This window comes from Canis lupus, chromosome 6, assembly GCF_011100685.1.
Source record: "Canis lupus familiaris isolate Mischka breed German Shepherd chromosome 6, alternate assembly UU_Cfam_GSD_1.0, whole genome shotgun sequence".
NCBI lineage: Eukaryota > Metazoa > Chordata > Mammalia > Carnivora > Canidae > Canis > Canis lupus.
The window spans coordinates 12,645,654-12,664,392 of NC_049227.1; the positions used below are offsets into that span (position 1 = coordinate 12,645,654).

Here is an 18,739-nt window from a genome sequence, read left to right on the forward strand (position 1 = left end):
CCTCTGTGGATGAGGACATTCCCCAGGGAAGATGCTGGCCAGTCTCCCCTGTCCAGGGCGCAGGGTCGGCACAGCTGTTGAATGTTTGGGGGCCTGCATTCAGTCAGAGAGAAGGTAGAGACTCTTCAACCGGGTTTGGTTCAAGTCAATCTCCGTGGAACACTTGTGTCTGGGGAAAAAAATCTGATGCTAAGGATTTTTGTTCCTAAAACATGTTGAAAATCCTAAATGTTAAACCAACAACCAGAAGCAGCAGCAGTGAACCGTAGAGGCGGGAATGCACTTGTCCTTATGCACAACAGCCTGTCTTTATACTGTTGTGGGTCCTTCTGGGCAGAGAAGTCCAGGTCAGTTGTGAGCCACTGACTCCGTGCGGCGGCCGAGAATAAATGGGGTCCAGTCCCAACACTGCTGACCCCCTGGCAAGGGCAGGGCTGGTACAGGGCCAGCTGTGGCCACTGGGCTGGGAAGCAGGCTTTTCAGGCTCCCACCCTCATGTGGACCTGAGCCCCCCACCCAGCCCCCTCTCCACTTGCTCTTGACCCCTGAAGCTCCTTTTACGGCGCCCGGGGCCCAGCCCACAGTGGGTGGTCAGTGACCGTGTGAGGCCCGGGCTGGTAACCATACGTGTGTGGTCTCCCCAGGACGACTCCCCAGCCAAGTCTGCAACCCCAGGCCCAAAGTGACTGAGGGGGCCTGGGGCCACGTGTCCCCCTCCCGCCCAGGTCCCCGGCAGCCCCGGTGAGCATGCAGAGCCCCTTCCCCGACCCCACCTGGCCTGGCTTCTCCACCTCCCCCTGCCTGGGCCAAACGGGGGGACACAACAGTCACTAGGAGAGAGGTGGGCCAAGGATGACCGTGCAAGAGGCCCAGTTCACGCATAAACACAGCACTTGTGTGTGGAGGCAGAGCAGTTTCTTTGCACAAACGAGACTCTCAGCTCTGTTTCCCAGAAGCCCTGTATCTTGAGTGGCGCTGCTCCCAAAAAAGAAAGAAAAAATATAGCAAGGGAGAAGAAAAAGCCTTTTGGGGCCCAAACAGTTGCTCCAGGACTTGCAAGTTGGCGGAGAACAACTCAGATCTGCTCGCCTTAGATCGGATCCACAGTAGTCCTCATACTTGTGAATCAGGAAAGGATCTAGTGGACACTGTGTTAAAAAAAAAACCCAATCTGTCCCACCCCCATCCTGTAGTAGCCTCCATGGTTTGGGTGAACACTAACTGTCTAAGCAAATCAGGATGTTCTCAAGGTCATAGTAATTGGTTCAGGGGTAGGAATAAACAAGGAATCCCAGCTCTTTGCCAGTCACCATCCTAAACTGAGTCTTTAGAGCTACTACTAAGCTGCTGGATCAATCCTGACCTGAAGTCTACCCATACCATTTCTTTATTGAAATAAATTCCCTTTATTATTAAGCCAATTTGCACTAGGTTTTCTATTGTTTTCTAGTATTTGTTACCAAACACATCCTGGGAATGCATTCTCCCAAAGACTCAATGTAGCAATGAGGCCACCACAGGGAGTCTCCCTCCATAGGGAGATTGCTTCTCCACAGGGAGACTGCTTCACCCTGTGTCTCTCATGAATAAGTAAATAAAATTTTAAAAACAAACAAAAAATGAAGTATAAGATGTTATTAATTATGGGCAACAACATATATTCCAGAAGGAAGAAAAGGACCCCTGACTCCTGGCATTCCTTCCCCGTGTGGCCCCTCCACGTCGGATAGGCCTGACCCAGGATCTGCAGGCTATTGCAAAAATGTTAGAGGCTGGGCCAGGAAGGACATGACAGCTTGAGCTTCCCTCCCTCGGGAAACCAGCCGCCACCTTGTGAGGATGCTCAGACAGCCGTGCAAAGTCCCGAGCGGGGCCCTGAGGCCTCCGGCCGAGTTGACACCTCTTGGAAGAGGAGATTCCGGTCGAGTTGAGCCTTTTGCTGACCGAAGCCCCAGCCAACATCTTGACTGCCATCTCGTGGGAGACCCTGAATCAGAGCCACCAGGTGAAGGGGCTTCTAGGTGCCTCTCCCCGTCCCACTCGGCTGAAATGGTGTGAGACAATTAGTGCTGCTTGTGTGGAGCTGCTGAATTTAACAAGAAACTCAGGCAGGTGTCTCTAGAAACGTCCATCCCTAGGTAGGGCATGATGAAGGCCCCTGAAGACCGACGAGGAAGTCCTTATAGGGTCTGTGTGGAGGGCCAGTGATTTCCACGTGCAGGAATCAGGAGAGGCTTCCCGACAGACAGGAGATCACTACCTGCCCTTAAAGCTGAAGTGTGTCTTCAGCTCTCAGCCTTTTCCATTTTATTTTTTTTTTTAAGATTTTTATTTATTCATGAGAGACACACACAGAGAGAGAAAGAGGCAGAAACACAGGCAGAGGGAGAAGCAGGCTCCATGCAGGGAGCCCGAAGTGGGACTTGATCGGGGAACTCCAGGATCACGCCCTGAGCCAATATCAGGCGCTAAACCTCTGAGCCACCCAGGGATCCCCATCATTTGGGCCATTTCTATACCTCGTGCCAATTACTGATTACTGAGTGCACCAGAGCTGGGTCAAGGAAGGGCCCTGTGGCCTACCTCTGCAGACTTGCTTCCCAGGGGTCCATCAGCAACCCCTAGGAGAATCCTGGCCCTGCAGTTGGAGTTCCCAGGTCAGACGTGCATTTGACGTGACTGCTTCCAGGGTGCCTGGTCCTGACCCCCAGTGTTGGCCCCTCGGCCCCATTAAGACATTGTTTCACTGCTTCTGCATGGGCAGGCTCTCTTCTGCTCCTCGTCCCTCTGGGCTCCCAAATACTTAGGGATGAAACCTCTCTAGAATGAGAAAGGCCTTATGGAGCCCTGGGCCTGCTTATGCCCAGCTATCTTTTTTGGGGGCAGTGGGGGTGCCCCGGAAACGCTGGGCACCTCTCCCCTTCGGCTTTCTGCTATGTTGCCCGGCAACTGGCTGCTCCTTATCAGCTCCCAGACAAGCTCCAGCCAAATCCTGAAACGGCCCCACCTGTTTTTCAGTTTGTGGTTTGGGTTTTTTTATATTTTATTTTAGGAAGTGAAATGAACAACACTCATTCTGGAAGGGGAAGATAAGGCTCGGATCCGCCAGAGTGATGTCTGCTGGAAAGAAATCTCTTTTAACTTGTGGGCAATTTTCCAGCATGGCTCGGGTGGTGCGGAAGCTGGCGGCACACTCGCTGAGAGAATTGGATGGCGGGCTGTGGGCACAGGCCAGCCAGGCGCGGTGGCTGGGGTGGCATTTCGCAGGGACATGAATTGGAGATCTGTTGAGCAAGGGGGCCTGGACCCCATCTCCGGGCCAGCCACCTACCCCTCCCACCCACCCACTCAGGGCATTCCAGGCCTTTGCTATTCAAGGGTTAAATTTCCCAGACCTTCTGTTCCTTTTTAAAATAGAGCTTGATCCTCCCTGTCACTGGAGAGGCATTCCTTGCTTTATTGCCATCTGGAAACTGTTTTGTCTGGCTTCTGAGGTGGCCTCATTGCTACATTGAGTCTTTGGGAGAATGCATTCCCAGGATGTGTTTGGTAACAAATACTAGAAAACAATAGAAAACCTAGTGCAAACTGGCTTAATAATAAAGGGAATTTATTTCAATAAAGAAATGGTATGGGTAGACTTCAGGTCAGGATTGATCCAGCAGCTTAGTAGTAGCTCTAAAGACTCAGTTTAGGATGGTGACTGGCAAAGAGCTGGGATTCCTTGTTTATTCCTACCCCTGAACCAATTACTATGACCTTGAGAACATCCTGATTTGCTTAGACAGTTAGTGTTCACCCAAACCATGGAGGCTACTACAGGATGGGGGTGGGACAGATTGGGTTTTTTTTTTAACACAGTGTCCACTAGATCCTTTCCTGATTCACAAGTATGAGGACTACTGTGGATCCGATCTAAGGCGAGCAGATCTGAGTTGTTCTCCGCCAACTTGCAAGTCTGTATGTTCTTAGAGGGGATGACCTCTTTCTGAGTCTCAGCATCCAGTGCTGTTCCATCCTCATCTCACACCCTTGCCTCAGTGTACTCCACGCTCTGCCATATCTGTCTCCCTTCAAGTCTTCTGTTGCTCTGTGCTTGGTCCACCACAGGGCTTTTGCATAGGCTATTCCCGCTGCCTGGAATTCCAGAGACAGAGTCAGACAGAGAAGCAGAGAGAAATCAAATGAACAGATCAGCAGGGGGCAGGGGCACCTGGCTGGCTCAAGTCAGTAGAGCATGCCATTCTTGATTTGGGGGTTTTAAGTTTGAGCCCCATGCTGGGTGGAGAGATTACTTGAAAATAAAATCTTTAAAACAAACTCAGACCAAACAGATTTTTTAAAAAAGATTTTATTGATCTATTCATGAGAGAGACAGAGAGGCAGAGACATAGGCAGAGGGAGAAGCAGGCTCCGCATGGGGAGCCTGATGTAGGACTTAATCCCAGGACCCTGGGATCACACCCAGAGCCAAAGGCAGGTGCTCAACCACTGAGCCACCCAGGTGCCCCGGAGCAAACAGATTAACAGGGGGTGGAGAGAGGAGGAAGAGAGGCCACAGAGAAATAGGTGTGTTGGGAGGCTAGGCTGCGCTGCTGACCAGTCCATGGGATCTCTCCTGGCTTGACACCTGGCTTCTGGTCACCATGGCCATGGTTGTGGCCAGACTTAGCCAAGATGCCCTGACATCTGGTTGCGAGTGGGCCCGCAACCAGGCTTTCTGGGCCAGGAAGGCCAGGAGGGCCGGGAGGCACTCGGCACTGCCATTGGAATGATGATGATCAGTGCACTGGAAGGGGATGAGAGGAAGAAGCAGCCTCCTCTTTGGGGCCAGGTGAGATTTAGGGCTTTCAGGGACTTCCTGGGCACCTTGCAGGAGCTGCTACCAGGTTGCTGGGCACAAGACTAAGTGTGGGCACTGGACTAGGCCCTCAGGGCAGCTGGGTTCCAGCAGCATGGAGAGTACCCAGAGTATGGTGTGCATCAGAGAGGGGCTGGTCTCCCCCTTGGCCATTAGGGCCGGTCCAGGCATCACCCATCAGAATCAGATGGGCCCAATCTGTTGAACACAGATGGGGAGACTGAGGCCCTGGATGGGGGTGACCAACCTAAGACCCTCGGCCACCTTGGGGCAAGACCAGGGCTCTTTCTCTTAATCCCTTTGGCCTGTTGCCCCATCCTAAGGGACCAATAGAAAAGGTGGCCCCATGTCCATTACCAACCCTCACCATGGAGGGGCCGGCTTAGAAGGTCTCCAGAAGGGTCGCTTCAGCTCCCTGTTTCTATATATTGAGGTCCAGTGCAAGGCCCTATGGGCAGGGAGCCCTGGGCAGGGCTGTGCTGGGCATGTGGGGTCAGGCTTGTGTCAAGACTGTTGTCCCATAGAGCAGAGTCAGCAGGGGCGGGAGAGGCCAGAGAAGGTGGCAGGAGGGCTGGAGGAGGCAGTGCCTCAGTGGGGAGTGCAGGGGGGCCCCAGGTTAGCAGATGCTTCCCTGCGTCAGTGCTGGGCTCAGCCCACCCACAGTGGGGACCCTGCAATCACAGCAGCACCACTGGGGCACACCATGGCGGGCAAGACACAGTCCCCAGGTAACGGTAGGGCCTTGAGAGGTCACAGCTTGTGGAATGTCCTAGAAGACTTTGCTGAACAGAGGTAGAGGGAGCTGGGAAAAACCTTCTGGGAAGGGGGGATAGTATGCTCAGAGCACCCTGGTGGGAAGAGCAGTCCTGTGTAGCTGGCCTGAGGGAGGGTTTGGGACTTTCCTTATGGGGCACACACATGTGGCTTTGGAGGCCACAGAAGAGCAAAGACCTGGGGCTCAGCTGTGACAGCCGCCCAGGTGAGGGGTGACAGCTGCCTAGGTGAAAAGTGACAGCCACCCACGTCAGGGGTGACAAGCACACAGGTGAGTGGGGAACAGCTGCCCAGGTGAGGGGCGACAGGAGCCCAGGTGTGGGGTGAGGGGTGACAAGCTCCCAGGTGAAGGGTGACAACCACCCAGGTGAGGAGTGACAGCCATCTAGGTGAGGGGTGGCAGGCACCCAGGTGAGCAGTGGCAGGCTGGGGCCCAGGCATAGAAGAGGAGATGGAGTAAGGTGAACACAGGCCAGCAGTGTGGAGAAGGGAAACCCAGAGTTGTTGGGGTGGGTGGGAGGTACCCCCTGCCTGCCTTCTGGTGGCCCAAGTGGGGTGGGAGGGTCACGGTGCCTGAGATGGGAACCCCCGAGGCTGAGCCCTTGGACAAGTCCTATGGTGAGGACTGGCAGCTGGGTGTAGACCCTGGCTCTGGGGAGTCTCTGGGGAGGCGGGGTGTGGAGGAAGGAGAGATGAGGCCTGGCGTGGTGGGGGAGCAGCGTTCGGGGAATAGCGGGAAGCCGCCCTGTGGAATTGGCAGGCATTCCTGACGGGCCCATCCCGCGGCGTGTCTACACCGCCCCATCTCCCGGCGCCAGGTCCGCCCGGGCCACCTCAACCCCATTCCCTCCTTGCTGGGGGTGGGGTGGGGGTGGGGTCGGGAGGCAGGCCAGGGTTGCTATGGTGATGGACGCGTGGCCAGCAGGTGTCAGCAGAGCCTGCAGAATCTGGAGGAGCAGGCGCGGCTGGCTGCGTGGGAGGGGGTGCCCTTGGCCCCTCTCCTGGGGCTTCCTCCCGCCCTGCCAGGCCTGTGGGGGGCTCAGAGCCACCTGTGCTGGCAGCCTTGGGCAGCTGCCCTCCATGGCGGGGGTGCATGGCCAGGGACAACAGGGCCCGGGGTGGGCTGTGGGGGGCCGGGAGGAGTCTCCCTGCGGCAGGCCAGTGAGAGCCCAGAAGCCACCGCCGTGGGCCCGGCTTCCCGCTCCGTGGCATGGCCCAGGGGACACTCGGCGCTTGCCTGCCCCCCAGCCTGGAGGCATCTCGGCAGCAGAAGCCGCTTCGTCCCTAGAGTCAAAGTGCACGCGTGGCGCGCCGCCCCGCAGGGCTCGGGGTCCCTGGAATCCGGGGAGCGGCCTCGGGCAGCCCTGGCCGCGGGGGCTTCCTGGGGGGCCTTCCGGGACCTCGCTCAGCCCGCGCAGGACCGAGGCCCCGAGATGGGGGGTCTGGGGGGTCTGGGGGGCCTCTGCTGGGTGATGGAGGACACGGCCACCGGGGAGCGAGTCCACGCGGGAAGGAGATGAATCCACATGCTCCTCCCCCTCCCCCTTCTCCCCTCCTCCCCCTCCCCCTCCCCCTTCTCCCCTCTCCCCCCCCCTCCGCTCCCAGGCGTGCTGCCAGCGCCCGGGAAATGCTGAGGCCTGCTCTTTCTTAAAGTCTCCGCTGCCTCCCTTAGCTTATTTTCTGCACAAACAAATTAAAAATGCTGCAAAGGGGCCGAGTTTGGGAGAGTGGGGGCTGCTTCCACCGAGTCCCCAGGCCTCTCCAGAGTGGGCGCCTCTGACCGGGTGGTCTCTGCGGCCTCTGGGGACCATGTGAGGCCCCATCTGGGCCAGAGAGGCCCCAGCCTGTGTAGATCAACTTGTAAATCCCAAGCCGGAGTCTTGGAGGATGGAGGAGGTGCTCTCTGCCCAGCACCACCAGAGGGCTCATAGCCTGGGGGGGGGGGGGGGGTTGTTACTGTGATCTGCCTGGAGCACCCCTCCCTTCCCGTCTCCCTCCCCATTGCCCAGCACTCAACACGAGGGAACAGGGGGAGCAGCCACGAGTGCCTTCACTGTGTCCTCCTGCCCACCCTGGGAAACCTGCTGCGGCTCCTCCCTGCTCCCCTGCCCTGGCTCCCTGATCACAGAGCCACCTGGGGGGCAGGAACTCACTTTCAGAGGCCATCGCCCCCATGTTCATTAGAGAAATATCAGAAAGGACAGAGAATGCCAGGAAAAAAAAAAAAGGTAAAACCCTCAACAAAACATGGCACATCCTCCTCCCTCTTTACTCTCCACCCTGAGAGTCTGGGCATTCTCTTCCAGACGCCTTCCTTGGGTGAGAAAAATGAAATTCAGTTCAAAAGAGTGTTTATGGAAAACAGATCCCATGCCCAGCTCCGGAGCAGCAGGAGCTTAGCCCTCGGGAGCCGTTGGGCTGGGGCTGGTATGGAGGCCCCAAGGGCCCTGTCCCCGTGTCCACCCTGGGGGGCTGGCCTGGGGCCGGTAGCACAGAGGGTGGCTGTAAACAAGGGGAATGTGTTACCCTGACCCCGTGGGGGCCAGAAGCCTGAGATCCAGGTGGGGCCGGGGCAGTTCCTCCTGGAGGCTCTGACGGGGAAGCGGCCCCTGGCCTCTTCCAGATTCTGGTGGCTCCGGCTCTGCTTGATCATTGGCGTTCCCTGGCGTGTGGATGTCTCACTCGGATCTCTGCCTCCACTTGCACACACCCCTTGTGCATGTGTGTCTGTGTGTGTGTTTTCTATTTCTTTATAAGGACACTTATTGAATCTAGGCCCACCTAATCACAAATGATCTTTATTTGAGATCCTTACCTTAACTGTATCTGTGAGGACTGTTTCCAAATAAGGTCATATCCTGAGGTTCCAGGTGAACACGTCTTTTGGGGAGGGGGGGCACGAGGGGTGTGTGTGTGCAGCACTTAACCAACTACCCCACGTGGTTGTAGTGGCAGGACAACCAGCGGCTGAGCAGAGGCGCTGCCTGGACGCAAGACACTGAGTGTTCAAAATAGGACAGTCCTGGGCTCATTGGATGGATGCTCAGTCCCACTGGCATTGAGTGGAGGTCAGGGATTTGGGATTTTGTATAGTTGGTGGCTGGGCCCCTGGCTGGAGGAGGAGCCCCCCCTCCCAGGGAGGAGCTGTGGCCACTTGCCTGCCAGGGCTGTGGGTGCCACACAGCCCACACGCATGGGCAGCTAATGGGGCCACGGGGGCTCGGAAACCCCGGGCCCAGAGCGGGCACATGTCTCCTGTTTCTGTGTGGGCAAAGGGAGGGAGCCTCGGGACTTCGGGAACCCTCCTGCTCAGAGCTAAAATACACCCCAATTAAAATGGGAAGCTGGCATCGCCTCAGGCCAGGAGCTGGCCTCTTCCTTGGCAAGTTGGATGCTTTTAAATCCCCAGAAGGGATTAGGTCTCCAGGGACACCCTGGTTCCAGGAGAAGAACCAAATTAAACTCCCCACAGCGCCCTTCCCAGGGGCTGGATTCCTGTAGGAGCTGAACCTCCCCCATCCTCCCCATCTCACCCCATCCCCTCCTGCTGGGGCCAGCCCACCACCCACAGAACTGCCCTCCCTGCAGGTCACAGCCCTGTGAGGGTCCATCTGGCAGGGGCAGGTGATGGGGGTCATCTCTGGAGACGGCCGCAGCCGCAGACACTGATGGGCTGGGCGGACGTGCACCTCAGGTGCTGGTGATACTTGGCGTGGGGTGTCATGGGGTGCTGGTGGGGCATCCAGGGGGTGCGGCATTGTTGAGGCTGTCAGAGAGCCTGCAGGGGACATTGTCAGTGCCCTCCTGGACTCCCTTAGAGATTACCTTTTTTGTTCTTGTTAACATTTTTAAAAATTCTGGTAAAATACACGTAACATAAAATTTACTGTTTGCGGGCAGCCCCAGTGGCGCAGCGGTTTAGCGCTGCCTGCAGCCCCAGGCGTGATCCTGGAGACCCTGGATCAAGTCCCACGTCAGGCTCCCTGCATGGAGCCTGCTTCTCCCTCTGCCTGTGTCTCTGCCTCTCTCTCTCTCTCTGTGTAGTCGTGACTATCATAAATAAATAAATAAAAATTGGTTGTTTTAAAAAAAATTACTGTTTGCACCATTTTAAATGGTCCAGTTCAGGGGTGCTAAGCACTTTTGCACTGCTGTGCACCCATCCCCACCATCCTTCTCCAGAGCTCTTTCATCTTTCTGAACTGAAACTCTGTCCCCATGACACATGCTTCCCACCCCTCTGCCTCAACCTTGATAACCTCCAGCCTCCTTATGACTCTGAGTCTGACCTTAGATCCTTTGGACACCTGCACCTTTCTCAGAGGCCTGCCCTGGGGTCACTGGCTGATTCGTGGGTGTGGCAGAGCCAGATCCCGATCGCTGGAAAGAATCCCCCCACCTTGGGGCAGCCCTGAGCCGTGACTGGCTGGTACAGGAGGCCGTGTCGGCTCACCCTGGCTTGGTTTCTCGCACTGTCCCCTCACCGGTACTCCAGGGACACTCCCTTAATGAACCCTATGAGATCCCAAAACAGAGCAGATGGGGTCGCTCCTCTCCATCTCTCTCTGGTTTCCTCGGCCCACCCAGGCAACTCAAACTCCAGAACACTGACCCCTAGAGTCCTCAGAACACCAGGTGACTGGTGGCCTTGGGTGGGGACTCAGGAGGCCAAATAGCTCCAGAGACTGGCCAATGAGCCTGAGGGTGTCTGAGTGGACATGAGGTCTCGGACTAGGGCCACCCACCTGCTGTGTGACCTCCAGCAGCCTCCCCTCACTGGGCCTCACCCGGAAAAGAAGGCAACCTCCTCGCTAGCTCAGCCTTTTCCAGGCAGTGGGTGGCTCTGGTGGGCCCTCGAGGCATGGCAGGGGCACGCCTCCATAGACACCTGCCCCATGGCTGTGTCCTGCGGCTCTTCCCTGTAGACCATAGCCCTGGGAGGAGAAGGACGAGAGGGACTTGCCCACCGTGGCGCCCCCCCCCATCCCACCCCTGGGGTCAGAATAGGAGCTTGACACATATTTGCTGAGTGTGGACTGACCCCAAATTTTCTTTGCTGCCAGGTGGTCCCCCTTCTTGTCTCCACTTACAGACAGGGACACTGAGGCCCAGATCCGACGTGCAGCAGGGAATCTGCACATCAGAGCAAGGCCTGTGCAGCCTGTGCCCCAGGGTGGAGCCCAGGGTGGAATTCCAGGCACGAGAGGGCAGCTGAAAGGCATTTTTAGAGGGAGGAGGAGGGGAAGGAGGAGGAGAAAGCGGAAGAGGAGGGAGAAGAGCAGGAGGGGGAGGAGAAGGAGGAGGAGCAGGAGGAAGAGGAGGAGGGGGGTGGGAAACCCTGGTGCCCAGCAAGGCAGCCTAGGTCCCTCTACCTGCCCTGGCTGAGTCATCAGCCACCTGGGAGCCCCCAGTTATTTCAGCAAGGCACCCACTCCTCCCCTGCCCACTCCTCTGGCTACAAGCCTGTCTCCCAGGCTAAGAAATACCTTTGAATCCCCTGGTTTCAGATCTTGTGTTTTGAACTACAGGATTCTGGATCTTTAATGGGCACATTCCGGTCTCCGTGGGGATGGAGAGGCCACACAGACCTGGGTCTGGCCTGGTGAGCAAGTTGCTTCCTCCTCTCCAGCCTCGTTCCCTCATCCTGGAACTGTTTGGGCTGCAGGGCCTGGTGGGGGAGCTTGAGGAGTCTGGGGCCGGCAGGTATTTGATGAGCTTCACAGGGACATGGCCTGTTGGGGCCTGCATGCAGGAGGTGTGCTCAATATGTGTGTTTCCTTCTGGTTCATATCACCCTTTTAAACGCTCACTGCTGCCCCCCCCCTTCCCCAGAAGCTCTCAGAGAGGAGGCTGGGCAGGTGGGAGGGAAGGAGGAAGGATGTTGCTTCCAAGAGGTGGTATCTTCAGCCCCATCACAGATGAGAAAATTGAGTCCCGGAGGGACTGGGCTTGATGCCCGGTTCTTCTGCAGCCCTGGTGCAGCATGGCCGGTTGCATGGTTCAGAGGTGGCCACTTCTCAGGGAAGCAGGTCCGTATGTTTGTACATGTGTGTGCATGGGTATGTGTGCGTGTGCGTGTGGGTCTCTGCTGTCTTTGGGTAGGCTCAGGGTCTCTGCGTCATTTTTTTTAAAGATTTTATTTATTTATTCATGAGAAACACACACACAGAGGCAGAGACAGAGACAGAGGGAGAAGCAGGTTCCCTGCGGGAAGCCCTGTGTTGGGACTCGATTTCAGGACCCCAGGATCATGACCTGAGCCAAAGGCAGAGGCTCAACCACTGAGCCACCCAGGTGCCCCATGTTTAAACACCAATTTTAAGGAGGCTGAAAGGAGCCAGGCGGGCAGGGCTGCACAGCAGACAGAATAAAGGCATGGTGGCTGTGTGGTCACCGGGGCCCCTGGCCAGCCTGTCTGGGCCCCTCTGCCTGCATCTGGGGCGCCGTGGGCAGGGCAGGTATTTGGAGTGGCAGCAGCTGGTGTGGGCAAGGAGCGAGCCCAGAGCCCCGTGGCCCCTGGCTCCCACCGAGGCCCTGCCGTGATGGAGGTGGGGCCTCTCTCCCCCAGGAGTGGCAGCCACGGCAAGCCACGGGAGGCGCTCCCAGAGGGCTGTCGTGTGTTGGCAGGTCAGACTAGAGAAGGTTCTCCCAGCCAGGGCGGGGTGCAAGGTGTTCTATGGGGCCCGTCCTGGCAGGCAGCCTCCACCCTTCGTAAGCATTGTCCCACACCGGGCCTGGTGGCTGTTCTAGTTGCCACTGCTGTGTAACAAATTGGTACAACACGTAGCCACTTTGTACTATCTTTTTTTAGCTGAGGATTTTGTGGATCGGGAAATCGGGAAGATGTTCAGCACGGTTCCCACCTGTGGTCTGTCACGTGGCAACCGTCAGATGACCCCGGGCTCTGCGGTCATCTGAGAGCATGCAGGCCTGGATCCAGGGAGCCTGATGGCACAGGCAAGTGACGCTAGTGGGGGGGGGGGGGGCGGGGGGCGGCTCAGGCAGGGCTGTGGGCTGGGGCACCTCCTGGTGGCGTCCGTGTGGCCTGGGCTTCCTTGCAGCATGGTGGCCCTAGGCTACTGGGATCCTCGCTTGGTGGCCTGCCCCTGAGTGCACCAAGAACCGACCAAGCCCCGGAACTGTCAGTGGCAGAAGGAAAGTCCTCTCTGTGTGTTGATGGCCATCTGCACTGACCACCCCATTCTTTGTTTGGTTGGGTGCCTGTCTACCTTCTGGGCCAGGCTCCAAGCTCCTCTGGGTGACAGGTCCAGAGGATGAGGAGGAGGAGCTGGGGGGATGTGTAAGCTAGGAAGAACAGGTCCCAGAGGCTGATCCAGCCAGAATCAGGCGCTGTACTAATTGCCTGGGGCTTCCCTAACAAATCAATGCAAAGTTAGTGGCTGAGAAATGTATTTTCTCACAATTCCAGAAGCCAGAAGACCTTGGTTACATGCTCCCTCTGCAGGCCCTAGGGGAGAACCCATTCCCATGGCCCTCTCCCAGTGTCTGGTGGTGGGTGGCTTGTACACACACCCTTACCCTGATGTCTGTCTCTGTGGGCATGTGGCTCCTTCCTCAGTGTGGGTGTCTCTATCCAAAGCTCCTACTTCTTAAAAGAATAGTAGTTATTGGATAAGGGCCCACTCTAAAATCCAGTGTATAAGTAAATAAATAAATTAAATAAAAACCCAATGTGACTGCATCTTAACTGCATTTCAATTGTAATTAAAAAATTTTTTAAAGATTTTATTTATTGGGGGGGGGGGGCAGAGTCACAGGCGGAGGGAGAAGCAGGCTCCATGCAGGGAGCCTGATGTGGGACTGGATCCTGGGTCTCCAGGATCAGGCCCTGGACTGAAGGTGGCACTAAACTGCTGAGCCACATGGGCTTGCACTTAAGGCAAGTGAGGTCATTAGGCTGGACCTTATTTTCGTCTGACTGGTGTGTTCATAAGAAGGGACCAGAACACACGCACAGAGGGAAGGCCACGTGAGAACGCAGAGACAAGGCGGCCATCTACACACCAAGGACGGAGGCCTCAGGAGGAACCAGCCCTGCTGACACCTGGGTCTTGGACTTCCAGCCTCCAGAACTGCCAGGAAGACACTTCTGTTGCTTGAGCATCCCCTGGGGGTGGCATTTGTTTCAGCAGCCTGAGCAAGCGGATACAGGGTGTGGGTCTGGACCCGCAGGCAGGTAAGGGCACTACTGCTCTGTTCTGGAGGCCTGGCAGGTGCAACACAAACCTACAGATCCTACCTGTAGGACTCGGCCACGAGAAAGGTTGGGAAGGGCCCACGCTGTGACCAGCAGAGACCCCATGGTCACCCCAATACTCTTGTGCTTTACAGAAGCATGTATGATGTTTGTATTTGACAGGGAACAGGATTAAAAACCCTCTGCTCTGCCTCCCCATGGGATGTTCTTGTTGTCGGCCCTCCACTTTGTGTTTCGGGCCTTCCCGGCAGGCTCTACAGACCAGCTGGCCTTCTTTGTATCATCATCCTAGAATCTGCCTCGCATCTCTCTCCCCCCAGAGTGAGGGGCTGCCCGAGGGCAGGGACCCGGGTGTGAACCAGTGTGTCTCTGGCAGGCCCAGACCAGCTGGAGGTGGGAAGTGTGGGGAATGGCCTGATGTCCTGATGCCCAGGGAGAGCTGGGTCCCCGAATCCCATGTTCCCACAACCAAACGTGTAAGAGCTGGATGTTGGGATCTTGGTAGCTCACAGGGGACCAGGTAGGTCTGGAGTCTCAGGTCCCGCTGGGCACCCGGGAAGTGCTTGGCCTTGAGGAGGCTGGTGAACAGGAGGCTGGGCCTCCACGGAGGCCAGCGATGATGATTCAGGAGTATTTATACCACGGAGCCTGGCAGATGCTACAAATCAGGGGGCCTCCTTCCCGGACACCACTGATAACCTGTCGTTGAACATTTACCAGCTGACTACTGCAGGGAAGCCCACAGGGTGAGTCTAGGCAATGGGTATGTGGAGGGGTCTAGGCCCCCACGGGAGGTGTAGTACACATATCCTACAAAATTATTCTCAGCTGAATCCCATGTTTGACTTTTCTGTTGCTGCATAACCAACCGCCCCGTTACTGGTGGCTCAGAAATGACAGCCATTTATTTTGCTGTGAGTCTGCAATTTGAGCGGATCTCGGCAACGACGCTGCACCTGCTCCACGAGGCACCCCCCGGGGCGCGTTCCAAGGTGGCTCACATGCGTGCGCGGCCCACCCGTGGATGCAAGCTGGCAACGGGGGGTCCCCTCCACGCGGCCTTCTCCAGGGGACTGCTGGGGCCTCTGTACAGTGTGGCAGCTGGCTTCCAGGAGTGTCACCCCAAGAGACCAGAAGCAAAAGATGCCAGTTTTAGAAGGCCTGGCTCAGACCCTCCATGGCACACTGTTGGTTCTTTTTTTTTTTTTACTATTTTATTTATTAATTAATGAGAGACACACAGAGGCACAGGCAGAGGGAGAAGCAGGCTCCCTGCAGGGGGTCCGAAGCAGGACTCTTCTGGGTCTCCAGGATCACGCCCTGGTCCCAAGGCAGACGCTCCACCCCTTAGCCACCCAGGCGTCCCAAAACTCACCTTTTAATAGGAGGAGTCTCAAAATCTCCTAGGGCCATGTTCTCACATCGCCACCCCTGGGAGGCCAGAGGAGCAGAGGCTGACCCTCTGTTTTCATTTCTCATTTCCTTTGGCATCTCTGCTCCCTGCCTTAGGCCTCACAGAGGGCCCCGTGTGCCACACTCAGCTAGGCATGGGTGATAATGTGGAAAGCAACGTGGATGTGCTAAATACTCCTTCCCATTTTTATATGGGAAGACTGAGCCCAATCAGGCTTACAGAGGAGAAGGGGCAGAGGTCGGATTTATTTCCCAGTCACCTCCCTTGTATCCCTTCCTTGTCCCCTGTCCCTAATGACTTCGAGGACCATGACACACGCAGGCCCCTGCTGCCTCCAGCCAGACTTGGCTTCTAGAGCATTCTGAGCCTCCATTGCTTGATGCTTGGGGGCAGACTTCAATTGACGGTGAATTGAACTGACACATAATTTGTACCTTGTAAACAAAGATGCGGTCATTGCCAGAAGAGAACCGAAACCAGCCATGAATAATTCCTGGGCTTTCAACAAAAACACCAATAAAAAGCAAGTTTGAATAAATTCCGCTCAACCCACCCAGGTGTGAAGGGGAAAAGAGATACCTAGAATCATCTAAGCTGGGCTCCTGTGGGCAAAGGTGCTGGAGCCCTGCTCCTTGTGGAGGCTGGATGGGTCTTGGCTCAGGGGTAGGAAGTCAGCAGGGTAGCACAGGGCCACTGCCACCTGTGCTGACCTAAGGTGGCCAGTCACCTGGGATGGGGGGGTCGTGCCTGATTCTCCCCCTCCCTCAGGCCCAGCAGGGAGCCAGGCAGGCCCTCTAGGCTTCAGCCTGGAATGTCTATCTCTGCCTTCTCTGCCTAGCAAACTTCTATGCATCCTTCAAAATCCTACCAGAATTATTCATTTCATTTGTTCACTGGGTGGATGTCCACTGAGGTCTACTGGGTTGAACATGGGGGAGAGGGTGATAATAAAGCAGAGGGCCTCTGGTGTGGGCTGGATTATGGACTGAATGTTTTTGCCCCCCGAAATCGATCTGTGGAGATCCTAACCCCTGATGTGATGGTATTAGGAGGTGATGCTTTTGGGGGGTGATTAGTTCCTGAGGGCGGAGCCCTCATGAGTGGGATTAGTGCCCTCATAAAAGAGGCCCCAGAGAACCCTCTTGTCCCTTCTGTCACATAACCACACAGTGAAAAAACAGCCAGGAAGCAGGTGCTCATCAAACACTGAGTCTGCCGATGCCTTGATTTTGGGCTTCCAGCCTCTAGAATTATACCTGTCTGTTGTTTAAGAGCCCCGGTCTAGGGCAGCCCTGGTGTCTTAGCAGTTTAGCACTGCCTTCGGCCGGGGTGTGATCCTGGAGACCTGGTATAGAGTCCCGTGTCCCTGCATGGAGCCTGCTTCTCCCTCTGCCTGTGTCTCTGCCTCTCTCTCTCTCTCTTTCTCTCTCTATCATAAATAAATAAATAAATAAATAAATAAATAAATAAATAAATCTTAAAAAAAAAAAAAAGGGCCCCGGTCTACATATTTTTGTTATAGGAGCCCAAACAGACTAAGGCAGGCTGAATTATGTCCCCCGAGATACATACGATGACATCTTAGCCCCCAGACCTCAGAACACATCTGTATTTGGAGACGAGACCTTTAAGGAGGTAATTAAGGTAAAAGGAGGCCACTAGGGTGGGTCTTCATCCGATAGAACTGGTGTCCTTGTGACAAGAGGAGGTTAGGACCCGGACACGCACAGGGGGACAACCACGGAAGACATGGAGAGAAGACAATGTCTACACACCATGGAGGGAGGCCGCAGGAGAAGCCAACCCTGTGTGCACCTTGACCTTGGACTTCCGGCCTCCAGAACAGAAAGAAATGAGTGCCTGTAGGTCAGGTGCCTGGTCTTTGTTACCGCAGCCCGAGAAGACTAACATGGGCTAGGGCAGCCCCCGGAGTCACAGCGGCTCTGGGTCGCCATCGCTCCAGTTAGGGCACGTGCCAGGGAATGTGTGCTGGGGGCTGGGGATTGGTGGCCAGAACTGCCCCTACGGCATGAGACCAAAGTCTCCTTCTCTGCCTCATGCAGGGCTGGAGGACCCACTCCTTCTGAGGGAGGGGCTTCAGCTGCGTCCTGGTGATGGGATGGGGTGGGGGGTGGGGGGGCCCCAGGTCTGTGTTGTGGATTGAATTGCATGCCCCAGAAAGACATGTTAAAGTGCTGACCTCTGGAAGCTCAGAACGTGGCCTTATTTGGAAATAGGGTCATTGCAGATGTGATCAGTGGAGATGAGGTCCCTCTGGACTATGGCAGGCCTTTAATCAAATATGACTGATGTCTTTATAAGAAAAGGAGAAGAGGCAGAGAGCCTGACCCACGTGGAGAGGAGAACTGCCATGTGAAGATAGACCTGGAAAGGAGCGGTGGCTGTGTAATGGCAGTGGCAGAGGTTGGAGTGGCCCAGACTCACGTCCAGGAGGACTCAGGAGCACTGGCCACCACCAGACACAAGGTGACAGGCCTGGAGCAGACTCCACCATAGCCCTCAAGAGAGAACCAACTGCATTGACACCTTGATTTTGAATGTCTGTCTTCCTAAACTGTAAGAGAAGAAGTATCTGTTGTATAAAGTCACCCAGCGTGTAGCCATTTGCTGTGGCAGCCAGGGGAGAGCCATGCAGGTGGCTTTGGCCCTGTCCTGGTCAAGAAGCATTGGGGCAGTAGCCTGGGGACTGGGCTGAGCACCTGCTTGGTACCCAGGCATCACTAATGGAGGGAGTGGGGTAGTGGTCACCCTGGAGCAGGGCTTCCAGGCCCCCTTGGCTATCTGAACACCTGCTAGTGTTCAGAAAGATGAGCGCATTGGCTACCATCTGCATGCTCAATATAGGCACACACACACCCTCACTTGATCCCAGGAAAGAAGTATGTTAGCCCCATTTCGCAAACAGGTAAGCTGAGGCTCAGAGAGTGGAAGTGACATTACAAATATCACATATCAAGCAGGTGGCAGAGCCAGGACTTGAACCCAGGCTGACTGGTTCCATAGTACAGGCCATTTCCTTTTGTGGTCATTCAAGCACTCACCAGTGAAGGTAGTCTGGCAGAGGCAAACAGAACTGAGTTCTAGCCCCCACTTGGCCACCCAGTGTGTGACCTGGGCTGTCACAGAGCCCCTGAGCCTCACTCATGCAGTTCTGAGGAGGCTCCTTTCTTTCTCTTGCTTACACAAGCACACCCAGGAGTCGGTGCTGGCTGTGGGGAGAACCTCGCGAAAGCTGCTTGTCCCCTGGAGAAACTATACGTGGCCTCAGCGTGTAGGAGTTTCTTTATGGTTTGGTGGCCTTGGGCAATCCAGCTTCTCACCTGCTGGCTCAGGGTTCCACGTGAGCATCCTAACACACAAGAGTGACTTGACCTGGCCTTGGAAGCTATGCATCTTGTTATGACTTATGACTCCACCTTGAATGGGAGGAATGTCAAGGTCACACTGCAGC

The 18,739-nt window shown here is 55.9% G+C and overlaps 1 protein-coding gene and 1 long non-coding RNA gene across 3 annotated transcripts in view; one reads left to right on the forward strand and one right to left on the reverse strand.

Annotated features, from left to right (window-relative positions):
• The window catches only part of FBXL18 (F-box and leucine rich repeat protein 18), a 65,435-nt gene extending 52,829 nt beyond the window's left edge, over window positions 1-12,606 (forward strand). Inside the window, exon 5 of the mRNA XM_038539559.1 lies at window positions 12,447-12,606. Within this exon, the coding sequence (XP_038395487.1) occupies window positions 12,447-12,450 (4 nt within the window). The 3' untranslated portion in view covers window positions 12,451-12,606. The remainder of the gene's footprint in view (window positions 1-12,446) is intronic.
• On the reverse strand, window positions 9,630-11,315 carry LOC111096228. Of its 2 annotated transcripts, none has more exons than XR_005360643.1 (3): window positions 10,677-11,315; window positions 10,423-10,569; window positions 9,630-9,685 (listed from the first exon to the last, which is right to left on the reverse strand). It is a non-coding gene; the product is annotated as an uncharacterized LOC111096228 (long non-coding RNA). The 2 variants fall into 2 exon arrangements; XR_005360644.1 differs by lacking the exon at window positions 9,630-9,685 and having other exon boundaries at window positions 9,694-10,569; window positions 10,677-10,846; window positions 11,122-11,163.
• Window positions 12,607-18,739: the final 6,133 nt, after the last annotated feature.